This window comes from Toxorhynchites rutilus, chromosome 3 (genome assembly GCF_029784135.1).
Source record: "Toxorhynchites rutilus septentrionalis strain SRP chromosome 3, ASM2978413v1, whole genome shotgun sequence".
Taxonomy (NCBI): Eukaryota; Metazoa; Arthropoda; class Insecta; order Diptera; family Culicidae; genus Toxorhynchites; species Toxorhynchites rutilus.
This window is the reverse complement of record NC_073746.1, coordinates 56,048,924-56,070,684: the sequence shown is the minus strand read 5'-3', so window position 1 is coordinate 56,070,684 and position 21,761 is coordinate 56,048,924. Positions and strand designations below refer to the sequence as shown.

At 37.8% G+C, this 21,761-nt stretch overlaps 1 protein-coding gene across 4 annotated transcripts in view; it reads right to left on the bottom strand.

Annotated features, from left to right (window-relative positions):
* Positions 1-21,761, bottom strand: part of LOC129780445 (receptor-type tyrosine-protein phosphatase kappa) — a 279,550-nt gene that overhangs the window by 211,371 nt on the left and 46,418 nt on the right. For 3 of the 4 annotated variants that reach the window (XR_008743921.1, XM_055788730.1, XM_055788731.1), the window contains one exon: positions 4,275-4,957. The exons of the other annotated variant lie outside the window; for it this stretch is intronic. Coding sequence is in view for 2 of the 3 variants with exons in the window: in XM_055788730.1 (XP_055644705.1) it covers positions 4,275-4,318 (44 nt within the window). In the remaining variant the exon portion in view is untranslated. The remainder of the gene's footprint in view (positions 1-4,274; positions 4,958-21,761) is intronic. 4 annotated transcript variants of the gene reach the window in all.

The window sequence follows — 21,761 nt, the reverse complement described above, 5'->3', positions numbered from 1 at the left end:
TTTTTTTTCTTCCCCATTCTGGGAAACTTTTCCTAGTTGCTGGCAGTCCAATATTTTAATTTGCTTCAAAGGGAGCTGTTTAAATCTGCCATCTCCCTCTTTTATTATTTCGCTCGTCAGACCCGTTTCTGTAATCACCCCCGCAATTTCTACGTTATGGCAGGGCACATATACGCGATATTCTATTACAAAACGATTGTCGACAACAATATCGTTAGCGTGCTTCCGATTAGCCACGACAACACGCAGTTTGTTCGGTCTAGCCTTTCTAATTTCGACCACGGAGGAATAATATCTTGCCAGATCTTTAGAAATTTGAATGACATTTAGAGATTTTCCTTTTGGTTTGGGCCGGAAGAAAACAACCCATGGGCCAGATCCAGGTGAATCTTCTGGATAGACCTTGACACGAGGAGAGGAAACAACTGAGGGGGACGAGGTCGATTGTTGAGCGGGATCAGGAACAGTAGGGCTGGGAGGCAAGTTCGGGAGTTGATCGGAAGCGGGAGCAGGAGATTGAGGGGGTGAAGAGGAAAGGTTTGCAAATTTTCTTGAGGGGGGCTTGTTTAGGTGACTTAACTCTCCCTCTAAAGAGACATCCGAGGGGGGAACGCGTTTAAGCGACTTTCCAGCTCCCGTAGATATGGAGGGGTAGACAGTGGATTCAATCTCCATGTCAACGGTTCCTTCTTCATCTGCCATTTAAAGTGGCAGATGTACACTTTTTAGTTAATTTTTCAATTTTTTGTTTGTTTTTTCTTTCTAAAGCTAATAAACTTAACCTAATAAAATTATTGATACTTATAATGCACACCACACCAATGCGGATAATCTCCAACGCGTATCAATCCTTCGGTGCAGCTGAACCGGTGTATCGCACCACAGCACGATAATGGTGTCGATGACGAGAGGCGATAAATTCACCAGCACACAGCACACAGCGCCCGCGCTGCAGGCCTTCTTCCTCCTGCTTGTTGTGTCCGCTTCAATGCAATCCAGCTACAATCTAGGGAATCCCGTTATTGCGCACAATCACTTGACCAGTCACGAGAATAACGGTATCACTTCAACGATACACGATCACGAAATATATGCGTCCGGCGGCTTCGAACTTAGGAAGACGAATGAGATGAATTTATATAAATCATTATTTTCAATTATAAATTACAGCTTTGATCGGCTGAAAAATCAAAGGTCGAACAACAAGAAAGTTTATTCGTTTGACTAAACAGTAATGTTTAGCCGATACATTGAAAAAAAGTTAAATCAGGCGCATGATTTTACTCTAACAATATTTTCTCATCTGAATTCTCTCGTATTCAACCTATGATATGATTCGTACTACTGTGTAATAATCCTAGTATAAACCGTGAGTATCAATGTAAATCTGAAACATTCGATCAAATGTTCAGTTGATAATATGAATATTCTTTTTAATAAGTTTCTACAAATGGTATGTTTATTGCATTGTATTTCACAAAGGTAATTATTGTATATTTCACTTGTATAATTGTCTTTTAACCTTCTAAAAACCCATTTTTTTATTTGCGTGAAAAATCTATACTAGATCATATTTTTGATGAGAAAATCAGAACACATAACGGCAATTTATTAAAGTCAACGATTTTTTATTTATGCCACAAAACCTGTAATCCGCCTCAAGGCGGGGTTGGGTATCTGGTCGAAAAAAAATCACTTTTCTTTTGAACTAGCAGTAGTTATTCCTTATGATGGAAAGCATAAGAACAATTCTGGTTTGGCTGCAAGTGTAAATTGATGTCGCAATTAAGGTATATGACTTGCGTTTCCGATGTGCATCTCGGGTTTTGCAAGTCCTCTTTCCGGAGTATCTGGAAAATGATCCATTCTATCACACATCAGAGGGTGGAACATACGCTCGCTTCGAAGTGGACGGTTTCTTTGTGGTGATCTTACGAGTTTTGCAAAACATCTGGGCTTGATAGGATTTCGTAACCTCATTTCGAAAGTTCGGTAAATAAATATTCGAATGAGGATTCCAAAAAAAAATCTGTTTTTTTATGTTTTTAAATTCAGTAGACTTCGAATCAGTTTTGTCAGTGGATCCAGTGAACTTTCCGGGTCCTACAAGTAGGCCTGACACATTTGACTGTTCTCCAATCTCAGATGTTTTAGTTGTATCTTTTTTTTTTGTTCTTGTTCATTGTAGTATTCACCATCGCTTCCGAAGTCGTCTTAAGGATCTACCTCGTTATGTAGATCCGTACTGGAAAACAAACATATAAAAACACAAAAATATGCGACTCTATTTCTGCAAAACAGCTGTATCCGATGTTAATTTTCAGTAGGTTACACCACAGCAGGAGTCGGATTTTTTTTTTGGCTCAACTGCCCAACACCGTCTCGAAGCGGGTTATGATTTTTACCGAAAAACTGTTTACTTTGTTACCATAACAACAAAATTTTATGTCGAACGTAAAATACTAATCGAAATAAACTAACCGAACAATTTTTCCACCAATGGGATGTTCAAAAAGTGTGTTTGTTTTTCATTTGGAGTGCGCGAACGAAATCGAAATATATTTTTTTCCCTTTTTATCTCGAATTTCCGACTTTCGACATAAAATACTCCTAGAAGAAACCAGCCAACATAAAACCAACGTGTTTGTATGATAGATGAAAGTATCTTGAAGAAGTGCTAGTGTGGGTGAACATTGAAAATAATTTTTGAATAATATTTCAAAAAAATCCGTGAAGCCCGTCTAAAGGCGGGGTTGGGTTGTAGAGGGTGAAATAGATCAATCATACTTCAGCAAAACTCTATGTATGTGTAGCGAAACCTGTTTCAAGCATCCGCATTATCTCAATATCGAATATCTGGAACAGGATGTAAGGAATAATGGATGATTATAAATATTTTAAATTGATTCTTGCGAGTGAATGCAAGCAACGCAATTTTCTACGCTTATGATGTTGAACATCAAGGCTGCTTCCCGGCTGCACGCTTAAATGCAAAACCTTTGACTCCTTCTTTTATCAGACACCGTGTGTAAGTTGATCGGCCTCGATCCGTACTATACACTACGGTATCAGGGGACTGCACCATGAATGGCACTCTTCTCATCACTAGCAGCATATTCTGCCCGCAGCCAGAGGAGGAAGGATTCGTCTTGACCATCGCCACAGTATCCCAAGTTTGCTCTGGCTGTCGGAGGTTCTTAGCAGCATACATACACACTCGTATACAACAGCAGAGGTCACCGAGCAAACAAGGGCGTTCCTCAGATCAACCGACCGTATAAGAAGAGTAATAAATAGTGAATAATCGATAGTAAGCTCCGATAAGGTTGCAACTAAACGAACCGAGTATTACGGTGCTTCCCGGGGAATAGCGCTCGATTACTGTTTCATGCTGCTCAGTGGATGATGTAATTGGAATAAAAAAGGAATTGGTTGATTTTCGCATAGCGTCTGATGCACAGCTTTCCAAGGTATAACATGAACTAGAAGGATTCAGAAAATTCTAATTCCAGTAATTGGTAAACAACACGAAGGACGTGGGAAGGTGATGAAACAACAGCTGATCCATTGTTACTTAATCATTTTGAAGAAAACTTTCTCTAGTTGGAGACAATTTCCACTTCAGTGGCCTGCTTATGCCACCTCACCAACAAATAATTCAATAATCGGTTTCTATTCGGATGTGTGCAGCAATAATCTCCTGTTCGGTTGGAAATAGCTTTATCGGTGGAATATATATGGCTAATTGCGCTGCTTTTTTTTCTGGGCTGCACCACTGGCAATGCGGTCACCAATTTATTGGGGCAGCTTAGCTTACGCCCATTTTCCGATCTCCGAGAAGCATATCCCGCTGGGCGTGTTTTGTACCTCATTAGATATTTCGGAGGAAAATTCCCCGTTTGCTGAAAATGAAACCAAATCTCGTCGACACAATAACCATTATGCGAAATCTCACACACGCACACGCACGTCCAGTCCTGTCGTAACACCCCAATCGTTTTGCTGTCCTGGTTTAATGGCTTGAACGTCAGCCCCGGATATAAATAAGGATAATGATTAAACCCAAAGCTCCATATAACTAACCTATCCGACGAACCTGAACCAGACCAGGTCGTCATGGATCGAAACGTGAGTGAGTGAGTGTGAGTGTGTATGGGGGCGTTTCGTGAGTGCGTGGCCATGCTGTACGCGTGTTTGGGTAACGTGCATTCCGACGTGCAAAGGCCAAACAGAATTCCCGTAATCGATAGAATAACATAAATTGAATATTTTACCTTGATCTGTGCCTCCTCTGGGTGGATGATGTTGAGCGGGACATGTTGAACTGCTCGGGGAAATTCCTCTGGCTTCTGGCTGTCCCTTTGAAGAATGTGCGTCTTGAAATGATGTGTGGTATTTGTGGTGATGTCGAAAAGCTGGTGATACGTCCGAGGAATAATATGTACAAATGCTATGGCTTAGTCTGCTATCATTACGGCTTTCGGTACTCGGTTGATTCAGCAGGAAGGATATGTAAACGAAATGAAGGTGTTGAAATGGTGTGAACCTTCGCCCTACCGTTCTTCACCCTATCTCTGAACTCTTGTGTACATTCACAAAAAAGATGCGTCCTTTCTCAGGCACTCGTTCTCTTTTACAAAATTTACAACACTAGCGTTGTTCTTCTCCGTTATAACCACTTATTTACCCTTTTACGGTATTCGGCTGTGCCCTATTTCAGCTTGATTATTTATTTAAGCCAGCACAACTGAATGACGGTGTCTGTAAGCTTATTCTACTCTTCGTTCTCCCTCTGCTCAACACGAACGACATTCCACGACCGAACACCGAAAGCAGTCCTCTGTTCACTTTATGAAATTGTTTTCGGACGTTTATTTTTTACACCGTCCTTTTTTTTGTCTGTTTATCCTCCAATCCGCCAACGGTGCGGGGGTGACGTTGCGTCGTTCGTCCCGATCTGTCGGAGAAAAGAATACATTTTGTCCTCAATTTCGGTGTTTTTTTTCTTTTGCCTCTTGGTTATTTGTCGTATCGAATCGAGAAGTCGCCAGTGCGTCCCACGATCCACGATAACTTTAACCCATCGATGTTAATCGAACATGCTTTCGTTATCGATTCTCCCACGTCCTTCTTCCGGTTTCGGAAAGTGTTCTACCACAGTTGGGGAAGGAATTTTCATTCGCCATTGAATATCATTGAGTGTAGTATTTGGATCTGGTTATTACATAAAATATCAACAAAAAAATACAAGTGTTTTTTTTAATTCAATCCAAATAAACCACCGTAAACTGACAACATTTATTCGGCCTTGTTCAGAACACTCCTCGCAATATGGTCATAAAAATTCTAACCAAGGACTATCTGACTCGTAAGCGGCTCAAACAAATCGTTTCATATCCTTTCAAAATATACAGCTAAACAAATCACATCATATTTTTCGCTGAACTTCTGAGAGATTATGCGCAGATGTGGTTTAAGATCCAATTCAACTAACAAAATTTATGTCATGGCTTCTGCCCATTATCGTCTATTATAGTGATAGGCATAAAAAAGCCCACCTTGCATATTCCCAATTTCTGGACTATTTCATCGAAAACTACTACCGTAATTTCGTTGAATTATATATTAGCTATTACTTTTTTTAGTAATTAATAAGTTTTGCCATTTTGTGTTCGATTTCGTCCACCCCCAAAAAATAATATTAAATCATTCATAAACCCTCGTTTCCAAATATTATGACATCTAGGGCTGTGCGATATTATTTACAACCTTTCAGTGATTCAGTTTGCGCGAAATAAACAAAGTGTGGGCCTATAAAAGTTGATTGTTGTTGTCTATACAAAGAGTTATCAACAAAAACAAAATGGGTGAAAAATCAGCATGCAAGTCCGAAACATTGTTGTTCAGGATCATTAACAGCGGAAAATTATAGAGAAGTTCGAAACAAACCGAGGCAGTCCGTGAATTTGCGCACAAGCACAAAGCTTACGGTTCGCAGATACGGAAAAGGCCGTCATCGGAAGACCGATAGCCGGACGGATCAACCACATCAGGGAAGTGAAGAAATCCCTTAAATTTAGTCAAAGTCATTCAGGAAAATCGTTATTTTGGGCTTTTCAACAAGAAGCGGTGCGAAATAATGTGGCAGAAGTATAATAAAGGATTGCATTTGCAAGCTAAGTCAAGCAAGGAGCAGGCAATTTTTTTTTTAATTTTTTTATTTATCTCTATCTATAAAAATAAGGAGGTTAGATTTTTTATTTCATCGACAATTTTGGTCACCCTATTTTTGATAACATAAAAGTGAGCGCTCTATCATATGTAACAACTTTTTCGAAGACAGTTTTTGTCTAGAGAATAACTGTCGAGCTCTAAATACTAATTTCCACATAAATACATCTCCTGGACCATTGTGCATTGTAATACAATGTTTGGTTTAAGTTTTATGAATTGAATCCAGCTAGATATGATTGAAGTGCAATGAAAAATGTTGTTTCTATAATAAAGACTCATGAAAATACTATTTTTACTTAACAAAATTGTTTTTATTCAATCAAAATTCAAAAAAGAAAATCGTTATCTAATGCTGTTTTTGAAACAATGTAAACAACACTTTGTTTATATCGCTTCAATACCGATTCCTAACAATACCGCACAGCTCTAACTATCATAACGAGGAGTTACTTAAAGGTTTTGAGTGATTTTAATATTATTTTTTGGCGGGTGGGCAAATTTAACGCATATTTGCACACATTAGAGAAGTCATGTAAGGAAGTTAACAAAATCAAACAAAATTGCAAAACTTGTTATTTACTTGAAAGAATAATAATCAACAAACAATTCTTAAGATTACGGTAGTAGTTTTTGATGAAATAGTTCAGAAATTGTGAAACGTTTCTAAACATGCGATTTTTTCATGCCTCTTCCTGTAATTGACTTTGGGAACATTAGACGCATTGAAACTATGTGCTAATTCAGGTTCTACTCTAAAGGCCAAATAAAAGAACCCTTGATCATTTCACTCCAACTCAGCTCCATTTTGAATGAAAAGTATTTCTTGAAGTATTTTCCACGAGGGGGAAATGTTTTTTTTTTGACGCAAGGGTAATTTTTGAAAAAAAACGGATGCATTCAAGCATACATTGAAATGAAAAATAATAACAGACACAATTTTGATTGGAGAAAATTCCTCCTAGAGTGGTCTGTATGAAATAAATAAATGTTTGTACCAAAAATATAAGGTGAGAAAAAAAACTGAAGAAAATCGAAAATCAACGAAATTTAGCGAAAATTAATTGAAGAAAATAAAGATATTAACGCTAAATTGTGAATAACCCAAAATATATTTTTCCTCCAAATTTTGTGCGTAAAAACTTGAAGCAACAAAATGAAATAGGAGAGAGGGGCCCAGTATTTTCCTTATAAAATTGTTTTTAATATCTTTCATTTTCGGGCAGACGATCGAAAACCGATGAAACGGCTCTAAATCGATTACTTTCATAAATGGTTGTATTCGAAAAACAAGACGGATTCGATGTTTTACTATTTTGGGTATAATTTGAGAATGAGACGAAATGTGAGAATGAGACGAAATTTGATATTTCGCCTGTTCTATCAAATTGCTTTTGAAATCTTATTCAATTTAGACGAGGAAACTGTCATCCATATCTGCGAGACGGGGAGACGAACGAGCCAAGGCAGCACAGGAAATTGCGAAAAACAAAATTTTCAAAATTTGTTGAACATTGAAAAAAAAAAATGGGGATGGGGATCTTTAGTCGTGACTTTTACATCTACGCTCTCGTTGGGTTCTCATTACCCTTTTCTACCCACTAAACTATGTTTATGAATCGCAGGATCATACTCAAATATTCAAAGAAGATTCTCAAAACATCGCCCAAAATTGGTTACCAACACGTTGCCCGTAAAATGAATCAATCATTCGTGAAATCGAAATCGAAAAGTCACTTGTGAAAAACACTAGCAAAAATCATAAAATCTAAACTAAGATTATTCTGAGGGTTCCGATTCCCTAGAAACATGCACATGCAGCGGTGCAGTTTCGCCAGTTATTAAAACACGACACGATTCCCGAAATTGAATGGCCACACGTCGTATTAACACGTTCGTCGCCAAAAGCGACATGTTTTATTTTCTTGCGGGACCCGACTTGCGGATAAATTATTAAATGAAGATCAAACTTAATTTGTAGACAACTTTTACATTATCTAGCAATATTTGTTATAATTTGAAAACGAACTGACAACAATAACACATGCCAAAGTCATATTATATGGGTTTCGCAAAAAGTTGCAGTACAAACCATCTGTACTATAAATTAATGAAAAGTATAGTATAAACATTAAAATAATATGGTTATGATTTTATTTTTTTCTACATATACTATAATTACATTTAAGTAACTATTCTGTCAAATTCCTTTTAAAAATCCTATTCAATTTGAGCGAGGGAAGTGTCACCCATATCTGAGTGACGGGGCGACGAAAGTGTTAATCTAAAACGTAAAAAGTTAAATGGACCAGTAAAAATATTCATTGTGTCAAAATATAACTCGATACCTTCACAATTATCTCTTTTCCGAATGGTTCTAGCTACGGGAAAGCGATTTATTCTTCATGAAAGAATCTAATTTCGAATTGGTTCAGAAAACCGAGACTACTTCAGATGAAGAATCCGTAAATTGACCAAAATAAGGGCTTTTGATTTTAGCTGTAGATAGTGAATACATTGTATAAGTAAGTTTATTTTTTAAACAAGTGAATACACTTCATTTTCTCAACAAAGATGAAGTCATATCCACATACACTAGGGTGGCCTAACGGCATACACTAGGATGGTACTAACGTTCCCAGTGGAATTTTTGCCTTCTCAACGTAGGTATTACTTGCGTCATTTTCATTAGTAGTACCTAGTTGAGATTTCTATGTCGGCTAACACGCCTTGAATGTATTCTGGAGTGACAAGCGCTAGAATACTCGTGATTCGTTTTTTTTATTTCAGAAAACCAGAAGGGCTGAAGTCGTATACGCCATGGCACATCTTTTTTTGGACCCTCTCACTCCATCAGCTCTCATCTATTCTAGTAATGAATATGTTTTCTCCGTTCATTTTTTGTTTATTTGATAAAAGATAGATGAATAAATAATGATATAATGGATAGTGAAAATATTCTTCGTTTTATTTTTACGGAGCTCGAAAATAACGTTCAAAATTCGTATCTCTACACTAGAATACCCCTTGTTTGCATTCGTAGAAGAGAGATTCCGCATATTTCAAGCTACTCTCTGTAAATTTTCTATTGACATATCGTGTGATAAATCTCGCATGAAATTCCGTGAGTATACACGTTTTGACGTAGGACTTTTTTTTTTATTATAACACAAACAGTGAAGATAGTAAAACAAGTAAACAATTTAGCGAATAAAGTGGGCATGTTTTTAAATGGTTTTATTTAGCTTCTCATGCTTGTATGTTTGTATGTCTGTAACATATTTGTCTGTAGCGCTGCCCCAAATTAATAGAACTTTGGCCCCCTTCCTGCTGACCGATTGATCTGAAATGAGGAACACACCTTTATCTCTGCAGTCACTATAAAACTGCGTATTTCATTATCTTGAAAATAATAAGATGGCGGCCGCTACAAAATGGCGGATCACATATTTCCTCAAAACCTTATCAATATGTGTTTTTTAATACCCCTCAATATGTGTATCAAATGAAAGTGCTATTAGAACGTAGTAGATCATGAAAAATCCAAATCCAAGATGGCCGCGGTCCCCAAATAACCAACTACTTTTTTAAAAGGTTTCATTCAGCTTGACCTGTTTGTATGTATATTTGAATGTCTGTGGGGTAGGTGCCATGTATTTTTGCAATCCCTCAATTTCGGTATTACATGAAATGATTTGACTAATAGAATACTGTACATCACAAAAATATTCCGAGGAAAATTAGGTAAGAAATAAAAAATTGAAAAAAAGTTGAATGGTTTTATTATAGAAAAATAAGCTAATGATACAAATAATGTACTAAAAACTTTTCAAGTCAAACGGTTTCTTTGTGATTAAACATAATAATAATTCAGATAATGTACTAAAAGCTAGAAAATAAATAGGCAAGTAGCAGCTAGCAGTTATCATACCTCTTCCTTCATTAATCAATTACATTGATGAGACTAATATAAAACGGTGGGACACGTTGGATTTCCATTATCCGTATTAATGGTTTCATCATCATCATTCAGATTTAAAAAAAAAAAAACTGCCTTCAGGTGGGATAATCTGGAAGACGGTACGTTTACTTCAGACGAACTCAAAACTATGTATGGATGTCGACACTGTTGCTTTGTTTGATTACGAATATCATAATTATCTCTCCTCTCATTCACACAAGCAGTTTCTCTGAGCTTGAAAGGCGCTGAGAGAAACAGCTTAGGGGCTGTCCACATACCACGTGGACAGAAAAAGCATGATTTTAGACACCCCCTCCCCCTCTGTGGGCAAGCGTGAACATTCGTTATACCCCTCCCTCTGTTGTCCATGTTTTTAATTATTTTTTTCAGCTTAAGGGAGTATTATAGTCTAGTGCTCCCTTGGCCGAGTGGTTAGCGTCATAACTAACATGCGGGGTGTTCGGGTTCGATTCCCGTTCTGGTCGGGGGAATTTTTCGTCAAAGAAATTTCCTCCGACTTGCACTGTGATCACGCGTATTCTAGAGCTTGCCACTCAGAATGCATTCAAGGCGTGTTATTTGGCATAGAAATAAGTACTAATAAAAATGACGCAAGTAATACTACGTTGAGACGGCGAAGTTCCTCTAGGAACGTTAGGGCTATTGAAGAAGAAGAAGAGTATTATAGTCTAGAAATTTAAAAAAATCGAAAATTTTTTCCTTCTGTACTTTAGGCAGAAAAAAATATACCCTAGAAAGGGCTTATTGAAAATCCCATCCTGGTACGGCCATAACAATGAGCTTCAAACGCGTTTTTCTCGAAACTAGTTTTTTCAAACTGGCGTACACGATATCTCAAGTTCTATTGAACCGATTCATGTCAAATTTATATGGGTAAAATCTACAGGCATCTCTCTATCGCCTCTAAGAAAAAAAGACCTACGATCGCTGCAGTTTTATCATTATCTTTAACGCTACCCTAAATATAACGCTACTCCTAATTCGTGTTGGCGGCATTGAGCTTCGTTGATGAGCTCAGAGGAGCGTAAAGATAATAATTGATTTTCAGGCGGAATGAACACTTTTTTGATTCCAGATGGCTTTCTAACTAATTCTTTCTCTCAGTGTGACGATTAATCGATAATTTGTATCGAATAACAAACTGCTGAAAAGTATTCGATTAGTTGATGAACGATTAATTTCAAAAATCGGGGATCACTAGGTGGGTGGAGTTTTGGAATCACTCTAGAAGCGTCCTGGATCGTTGATTTTAATACGTTCAGCGGCGAGGTTCTATTCACTTGCTTCGGGGTTCTATTCACTTGCCAAGATTTTTTTAACTCAACGTTATTGTGCCCTTCACATTTCGCTACAAATATGTATTTTCGTTACGATTATGAAACGAATCGCAGATTGAGATACGTTTCTTCAAATATTTTTCGGTAAAATAAACCCTTATTCAGGAATCCGGTCGGATTTGAAATTAGCGCAATGCAGCATTCATTCATCTGATCAAGTCAAATCCTATCGGGTTGTGCAGGTGTTGCAACTTTGGATTGCAGAATGCAAAAGTTCATCTCGTTCGGATTGCGATATGTCAAATCCGATCGGGTTCCGGAATATGGCTCAATATGTAGTCCTTCATTGCAAGAAACAGGGGTGACATTGCGCATTTCGAAACGAGTGATTTTTGTTCGTTTCGACCATTTTGACATGCCTTTGACCAGCTTTGTTTACGAACCCAAAAATTTTACGTTTCTCTACGAGACAAATTTTGCTCTAAATCTAATACACCGAAAACATGAACTTGAAAAATATACATAATATTAAACCGTTTCGATTTGAGTTCGAATTTTCTCGAAACGAGTTACTCGTTTCGAAATCACAATGCCACCCCAGATCTCCAGAGATACGACCATCAAGAATGAAAACTGAATCGAAACCTTTTGGGTGTCTTTATCCTGACGGAATTCATGGTCCTCTTTTACCGATTAGAATAAATTGATCGATCCCAGTTCATGTGCGTTTCTTCCAGAATATACATTCGAGGGAAGATGTTAAGTCATATGAATGAATATGGATGTTTGACCGGGCAGCACTCTCAAGCAGCTCAATCTTTTTATTGATGAATACAAAGTACTCAGGGTGGGCGTAAAGTTTAAATAATCTTGTAAATACAACGCAGATTGAATTTTGACTCTAAACATAATTTTTTTCTTTAAAAAATACTTAACGTGTCCACGTGGCCATTATCTAAACCCCCTCCCCCCTCATCGTGGACAAGCGTGGACATTTTCGTAACCCTACCCCCCTAAAGTTATCCACGTGGTATGTGTACAGCCTCTTAGGTGCATATTATACTTCTACATTTAACACCGTGTGATTAGAAAATATAGAATTTGGGCACCTTAAAAAAAATCGTAGCACTTTTGTTATCCAGTATTTGAAATACAGAATGATTATAGATGACCGATGCACGGTCAAGATAAATCCATTCTCGCTTAGGGGGTGCGTATAACACACTACTCCTATAATTTACGATTTTGACGACATCCTTGAGCTCTACATTTTGGCACAGAAATTCTCCTGATTTATGATGTCATTATACAGCATGCATTGCTCCAAAATTTCGGGATATTTTCGTAGTCGAGCAATAGCACCTTCGTTCTTAGCTAAGGTAAAAAGTCAATATAAACACGAATATGGCCTCAGAGACGAACCAGCGTTAGGCTGAAAGTCTCTTAAATAAAGACAAAAAAAATACGAATTTGGAAAGCGAAATCAAAATTAAACTTACAACACAAGTCAGGTGCTCCATCAGCAACTGCGCCTGAAATTTTCTTCAACGATGGATTGAATTTCTGCTGTACTTTACGCGGTGCGTTGAAGATATCGATGCATTTTGTCGTTCCTTACTTAGGAAAAGGCGAATCAATTCTTCCCACACTTCAAATTCTTTGGATGTGTCCCATAAAATATAGCTAATTGATGTATCAGAAATATATGTATTCTTATCCATCACCGCTGTATACAATGTAATACAATGTCAACAGATTAAAATGAATAAACATTATTAATTTTGACGATTGAACGATCAGACGATTTGGTAACTTCATATCTCTCAGGTGTCTACTACACCAATGTCTATGTAGAAACTCAATAATTATTGTTCAGAATTGATTGAAATATTTTAAAGCAAAAGCATACTCCACTATTCCGATAGGATTTGCTAACTTCCATACGGTTATATCGATTATTGACTAATTCTATCCAAATTACTACAGCCAATCTACAGAACATTATTCCATCCTAAGCTATCAGAATTAAAACGAAATTTCACACTTAATTTTCGGGTAATTACCTGTCTGGAAACATTATTAAACAGCAACATTCACCATTATGAAACTCAGATAAAGTACGTCATTCAAGATCATTTTGCTCCAATTGGAAAACTTCCAACACATCAAAGCGCCGTCTCGCTTCAATGTTCTACACGGATTGTAACACCCTTCAACGACCAGCTGTGACTCAGTTCTCACTCCTCCTCCTTCCGTACTGATATACCTCCTCACCTGCTTTGCGATGCAATGCGTTCATGTGGTTATCCACATCCAACTTTCCAACCGAAATAAAAATCTACTCCCAACAGCAACACCTTCCGGAAGGTGGGCTGTTGGGTGGCTTTAGGTGGCTTCCGTAGGTGTGGAAATTAGAGAAACTCTCGGGAAACGTGGAGCGCACTTGTACCGTCGAGTGTCGAGAGCAAATCTGAGAAGCACACGGTGTTGATTTTTATGGCGAATTGTATAATAGGTTATAAAAGTGTTCCCACGTAACGAGTGAATCCCAATTTTTCGTAAAAGCACTGTTATTGTTGGTTGTGCTGAACGATGGCACAAATTGCTTCGCTCATTCAAAATTCGCTTAGCCGCATTATTGTTCGGTCGCTTTGGGTGTATTGTGTTGAATTGTTGAAATTTTCTACTTGAATAGGGATTTTCCTGCTTTAACCTTAGTGCCTGTGTTCACAGGCCTGCCATATGATCTGGATACAGCTGCTGCTGCATTTCCTGCTGGCTCATGTTTGCCTAAAGCGTTGAACCGTAAATTAAAGGCCTCACACCCAGTTGGGATCCCTTCCTTTCACTGTTTGATTATGTGGCTTCACACTCCAGCTGTGCTGAAAGTTTCAGTGAGTCAAGTTCAAACCAACCCATTGAAGTATATCAAGTTTGTCCATGGTAATGAAAAAAAAACTATGATTATCAAAACGGAAATTCAAATTTTCTTTTTTGAGTGAAAGACGTAGAGCAAACACACTTCCACCACTTTAATTGTTATTGTCATAAGAAGAAATCCATGCCTATTACCCTCAAAATAATACAAAATAAGCTCCCAATGAAGACTTCTACAATGCGACAAATGACAGTACAATAAAAGTGAACACTCTGCCATTAATTTACTTAATTGGGGTATTTAGAATGTAGGAAAAATAACACAACAGATATATTTACTTAGCAGCATCAGTGCGATGTCACCAACGGAATACATCGAGCGTTTAGGATAAATTGGGCCGTATAGCTGATTATACTTCGAGGACACAAAGCATTTATCTTCTTTGGGCTTTGCATGAAATAATTGCCTCTCGCTATCGTGGATCGTGAGACGTGAAAAGTAGATCAGAACATTTCTTTCTCCGTACGAAAAAATTAAGTATTCCCAAACTACACCATCCGAGAATAGAGGAAGAACCAACCTTCTCATCGCTTTCCATCGGATACAGCACGAGTGGCCGCTTTCGAGCTGAGCAGAGCAGAGTTGACCCAGAAACGTGCGATGCAGCGCGTCCATCCGAAGGGAAAAATCCAGTCAAGCTATTTCCACTACCCCTTTCTCCAACTCACCGCGATCTTGCCATTTCGCTATAACTTGCGTCATAATATCAATGGAAATTCAACGCCGGGAATAACACCACACCCACACTCGGCTCCCCCTCGGCTCGTTATTCATACTTTGGTTGGTTATTCGGCAGCAAAATGGGATGAGGGGGTTTGAAAAAAGACGATGGGATGATACCGAGATACTGAGCGACGTCCCGGCGCCAAATAATGCATACACAGTACAAAAGGGAACACAGGGCTACCCGAAGTGCTGTTGATTTATTCGTGGCTCGTATGTCTTTCGGATTTCGCTGGATGTTGCTTTTGGAGAAGAGGGAAATAAGACTTGATTTAAAAATTAATGCACTTGATTTGGTTATTTTCTATGTTTTCTTAAGACGAAGGATAGTATAAAAGTTCTGCAACCGAACTGTATGTCTAATTGAAATATGTTTAGGTATTGAGGGACATCATATTCATTTTGCATAAAATACAAATTCTAGTGAAATTATGATGTTGTCACTTATACACTTAACATTACAACATTTCTCAGCAAAATTATCGATCAATTGTAGTAGCTCAGCTAGTTTTGATGCTACTTGATTGGTTATAGGATTTCCATTATTTGTCTTTCTGAGTAATATGCAGACTAGGGTGCCAATGAATGTATGGGAAAAAAGCGATCCTAAAATTTCTAAAAGTTACATTATACAAAATGTTTACCACCTCGAAAAAACACCCTATGCCAACTATCAGCTCAATCAGACTTAAGGGAGAGTGGCGCAATGCGGTCAACCGAACGGAAGCGGAACTTGTTGCGAAATGTTGTTGTGTACGATAATATACCCTATGCAAAATATTAGCTCATTCGAACTTCATTTATTAGTGTTGCAGACGTGAAAATTTGAGTTTTTTGAAAACCGAAAAATCACCGGGGACTTCAATCAAAATACAATTGATTTCATTGTAGACGAGGAGAACGAATCAATCTCACTCCCGATTGTATGCGAAAATGAGACATTGCAACTTATTTTCGATAAAACAAACCAACTAGGTCTATGTCAAATCAATCCTATTTCAAATAAACTAAATTGTTTCCTACACTTGTTGTTACTAATTGCACAGAAGATTTCCATGTTTCGAAAGCTGAATGTCCTCTTTGGCAAAATGAAAAATTCCACGCCGCTATAGAGTATTCTTTATTTATCGATAGCACAAGTACACGCCCCGCCGATTGCGATTTTGAGATAAATTTTGATTTCAAAAAGGCAGACTACGAGCAAATTAATTGTAAGCTTAATGATATAAATTGGTCATTTCTACTTAAAGATGAAAGGAACATAGACAAAGCTGTTGAATTTTTTGATGATAATCTGTATCATAAGCGAACATGTTCCAACAAGAAAGAAAAAACTATACAAATACAAATTCAAAAACACCAGAATGGTTCACTCGTGATATTAAAAATCTTAATAACAAAAAACAAAAAGCTCATAAAAAATACAAAGCAAGCGAAACTTTGGATAATTTAACCATATAGAAAGATATTTGTAAAAACCTTGATACGAAATATCACTACAATATGAAAGCTATCCTTGTTGATAGAAAATAATATTAAATCCGATCCTAAGAAATTTTTCAGTTCTGCCAGCGATAAGATGAAATCTAATAATTTCCCATCAAGTATGAAATTTGGAGAATACGTTGGATCAAATGATAGTGATTTTAGTAATCAATTCGCCCGTTTGTTCCACGGTAACTACAAAACAAATAACGTGGTTCGAGATTACGATTATTGTTCGTTTCTACCTGAATGTGCAAACTCGGTCTCAATTGATAATATTACCGCTAACGAACTTCTTATCGCGTTGGAGGATCTAGATTCATCTAAAGGTCCCGGGCCGGATGGTATCCCTCTAATGTTGTTGAAAAAGTTGGCATCGGCTTTCGTTCATCCTTTGTCCTTGCTTTTCAATTTATCGCTAAAATTCGCAATATTTCCTTCTGTCTGGAAAAAATCATTTCTACTACCCATACTCAAATCTGGTAACCGTTCTGACATAAAAAACTATCGTGGCATCGCCATATTATCTTGTGTTCCCAAATTAGTTGAATTCATTATATTTAACCGAATCAACATGGTTTTTAAAAAGGATGATGGATAGAGGCAATGTTGTCGAGACTCTTTATACAGACTTCAGCAAGGCTTTCGACAGAGTAGATATTCCAATACTTATTTTCAAGCTCCAACGTATGGGAGTAACTGGAACTCTATTGAAGTGGGTAGAATCTTACCTCACCAGTAGAACACAGTTTGTTCGCTTTAGAGGAAAAATATCTAGTCCAGTGAATGTCACATCCGGAGTTCCACAAGGTTCTCACTTAGGCCCTGTACTTTTCATCCTATTCGTGAATGATGTGTCACTACTACTAACTAACCTCAACATTCTAATATATGCTGATGATATGAAATTGTACATGGAAGAAACCGAATGTAATGACCTTTTGATTTTCCAACAAGAAATAGATGTTTTCTTCGAATGGTGCGTGAAAAATCTTTTAGATATTAGTGTGAAAAAATGTAATATTATATCGTATACTCGAAAACATGAAACTTATGACTTCATATGTTCTCTAGGATTTGAAACTGTAGAGAGATGTATCAAAATTAGACATTGAGGTATAATTCTTGATTCGAAACTCACTTTTGGCGAACATTACAATACAATGATCAATAAAGCAAATAGTATGCTCGGTTTCATAAAAAGATTTAGTTACAATTTCAGTGATTCATACACAATAAAAACATTATATATAAGTTTTGTAAGATCTATTTTAGAATATTGCAGTGTTGTATGGGCATCCTATCAAGAACTGCACTCCAATCGAATAGAATCAGTACAAAAACAATTTTTACTATTTGTCCTGAGAAAGCTAGGCTGGACAACATATCCCCTTCCCCCATATGCTCGTTGTATGTTAATAAATATTGAAACACTTGAGAAACGGAGAGAAAATGCCACAATTTCATGTTTAATTGACTTAAAGGGTGTGTCACATCAAATTGCATCACGGAAAAAACGCTGTAGAAATTCGCCCAGTAGACCGATCCTTTTGATAATTTTAGACAGTAAAATAAAAACTATTAAACAACTTTTGGCATTTTCTTTTTATTCATACTTCGAGCCCAAGCCCGTATGCTCGCACCTTCCTCTTTACCTCGTCCATAAGGTTCTGTACAACGTCAGGTTGTAGTTTTTTTTGAACAGAAATCCATTTTCTCTTGAAGTCCGCCTCCGATTTGGGTTCAACTTTTGGGTTCTTCCAGAGGGCCTGCTTCATAATCGCCCAATATTTCTCTATTGGGCGAAGCTCCGGCGCGTTGGGCGGGTTCATTTCCTTTGGCACGAAGGTGACCCCGTTGGCTTCGTACCATTCCAACACGTCCTTTGAATAGTGGCACGAAGCGAGATCCGGCCAGAAGATGGTCGGGCACTCGATAGTGGTAGGAAGCGCTTCTGTAGGCACTCCTTAAGGTAAACCTGCCAGTTTACCGTGCCGGTCATCACGAAGGGGGCGCTCCGCTTTCCGCAAGAGCAGGTCGCTTGCCACACCATGTACTTTTTGGCAAACTTGGATAGTTTCTGCTTGCGAATCTCCTCCGGAACGCTGAATTTGTCCTCTGCGGAGAAGAACAACAGGCCCGGCAGCTGACGAAAGTCCGCTTTGACGTAGGTTTCGTCGTCCATTACCAGGCAATGCGGTGTACAGCTTCCGGGCTCGCGTCTTCCCCACCATGTTTTGCCTTTCGTCGCGGTTAGGAGCCTTCTGAACCTTGTATGTACGCAGGCCCTCCCGCTGCTTGGTCCGCTGGACGAATGAACTTGACACATTCAGCTTATTGGCGACATCCCGGACCGAACTTCTCGGATCGCGTCTAAACTGCTTAACAACGCGCTTGTGATCTTTTTCACTGACGGAGCATCCATTTTTGCCGTTCTTCACCTTCCGGTCGATGGTTAGGTTCTCGTAGTATCGTTTTAGTACTCTGCTGACCGTGGGTTGGACGATTCCCAGCATCTTACCGATGTCCCGATGTGACAACTCCGGATTCTCGAAATGAGTGCGCAGGATTAATTCACGACGCTCTTTTTCGTTCGACGACATTTTTCCAAATTTACGAAAAATTGACAGTGAAGCATGGCCAACGTGATCTATACACTCTTATCTGATTATAAGCGAAAGCTGAAGATATAATTCCTAAAAATTAAATTTCTACAGCGTTTTTTCCGTGATGCAATTTGATGTGACACACCCTTTAGTTTCATACAGGATTAGTTCTGAAAACTTACTTGAAAATCTATATTTTTATGCACCTTGCGAGCACGGAATTTGTTCAAACCAACTTCATTTCGAACCTTATATGCTATGAATGGTCAACTTAATAGAATGATGAGAACGTACAATAAGTACAGTAATGTAATTGATGTGACAATGACGAAGAAATTATTGAAAAAGTCATTGACTGAAAGATCATTGTATTCGTGAATTACAGTTTTGTCATATATGTTTGCTGCGTTGCATTTCGTGATTCATTATTAATACAAAATACATGATACCTCTAATAATTGATTTTCATAGTTATAGCTATAAATTATTCATTAAGTATATTGTAATTGTAATGTAATGTATGTAATTGTTGTCTACTATAGTTTGACGAAATAAAGAAATTTCAAATTGCATGACACATCGACGTAAATCTCGACGAGTAATGCAATTTGAAGATATTTGGCACTAACAATTTTTTTTAAAACCCCGATTTTCGGTGATCTTTCTTTTTTCAAAAAACTAAATTTTTTACGTCTGTGACACTGATAAATGAAGTTCGAATGAGCTAATATTTTGCAAAGGGTATATTATCGTGCAAATCAACATTTCGCAGCGAGGAGGCGATCTAGCGTAGTGGTAACATCCATGCCTCTCACATTTCCCAGCAAGTTCCGAATGAAAAATCGAGATAACTATTTTTATAGGCACCCCAAACCATACGTTTCGTTTCGTATTCCGAAAAAAAAACTAAATCTCAGAGTGTCGATTTTTGGCAAAAAATTATTTGAGATGACACTAGATCTCGACAATTCATGCAACTTCAAGGCATTTGGCATCAAACATTTTTTTTCGAAAACCCCGATTTCCTTTACACACTTTGACCGCTTTGCGCCACTCTCCCTTAAGTCCGATTGAGCTGACCATTTTCATTGTCACCCTAATGTAGACGCATTGGTTCATTTATTCAGCGGATTTGTATACGACTCATTTTTCATTGTTTGAAATATCAAAAATACCTTTTTGATTTATAATTATCACCACAATATTTTTTAAAGACACGGTACAAAGCAGATGTTCACTCGATAAATATCAATCCAGTTAGTAGGATTAACTGGAATTCCTCGAACAAATATCGGTGAAGTGAGCTAGTAATAATTTTATTTATAATGGTCCGCATATTTTCAGCGAATCCAGCAAATTAATTTTGCTGATGTCAAAAGCAATCATTTTGCTTTCACAGCATCATTACAGAAACACGAAAAAATTAGGATACGAAAATGTTGGAATAAAAAATGCGTTCATTTTTTGACGTAGGATTACGTATTTCAGGAACATATTAGGGGTTCAAATTGCAAATTCTGCATTCTGATTGATAGATTGACGCAACGAAACTGTACTGTCCCAGTTGATAGATTGTTTTTTTTTATTAAAGCTTCAAAGTACAAAGTTCATTCGTTTCTGGCCTTGAGAAAAATATATATCAAAAGATCAATCAATCGATCGAACCCACGGTCATCCGCGGAAGCGCAACCGTTATGGCTACGGAGAATCCCTCTCAGCTGCATTTGCACTCTCCAAGAATAAGAATACGGAGCCCTGGAATTAAATATGCGTTAGGTGCTTAATTTTCGGCTGCGATGAATCCCACGTTATTGGTCCAATTTACTCTCCCCCGGTCTTGCCGTCTAAAAGGAATTACATAGCGATTATTAATTGTGTCCGTGCAGCAAGTATAAAGACCGTTTTTTAATATTACAGTGAGCAGTACATGTTAATGCTGAGAGTTAATTTAAGTATAAGCTCCAAACATAAAGGGCGAACATGAAATTATTGCAAAACATTCAACAGGACTTTTTTACCATTGGGTAAAAAATCAACCAAATTTTGCACACTTTCTCATTGATGTGTATTGTCTACATGCTGTCAAACTCGAAGTCGTGTTTTTCGATTCAACGAAAATGGAGGTGAACCAACGCGAGTCGAGAGAACAAATTCTTTCCAAACACCTGGAATTTCCTAACCTGTCGCACCGGCAGTTGGGAAAAATGTTGAATATTCACCATTCAACCGTCTCCAGAGTGTTGAAGCGGTTCCAGGAGCGGTTGACGTTGGACCACGGCAAAGAAGCTGGAAGAAAACCGGGACCGGAGAACAAAAAGACGGAGGGAAAGATGAAGCGGATGATTCAAGCAAATCCCAACGTCTCAAGCCGTGATTTGGCTAAAAAGATCGGCATGTCGCAGAGCTACGTCCAGAATGCAAAGAAGAGAGCTGAATATTTTAAATTTTTTTTAAAGTTGGTACTACTTTCAGTGGCGTTAATGTCAATTTTGCACGCGTTCTGTCATTTAGTTTATTTA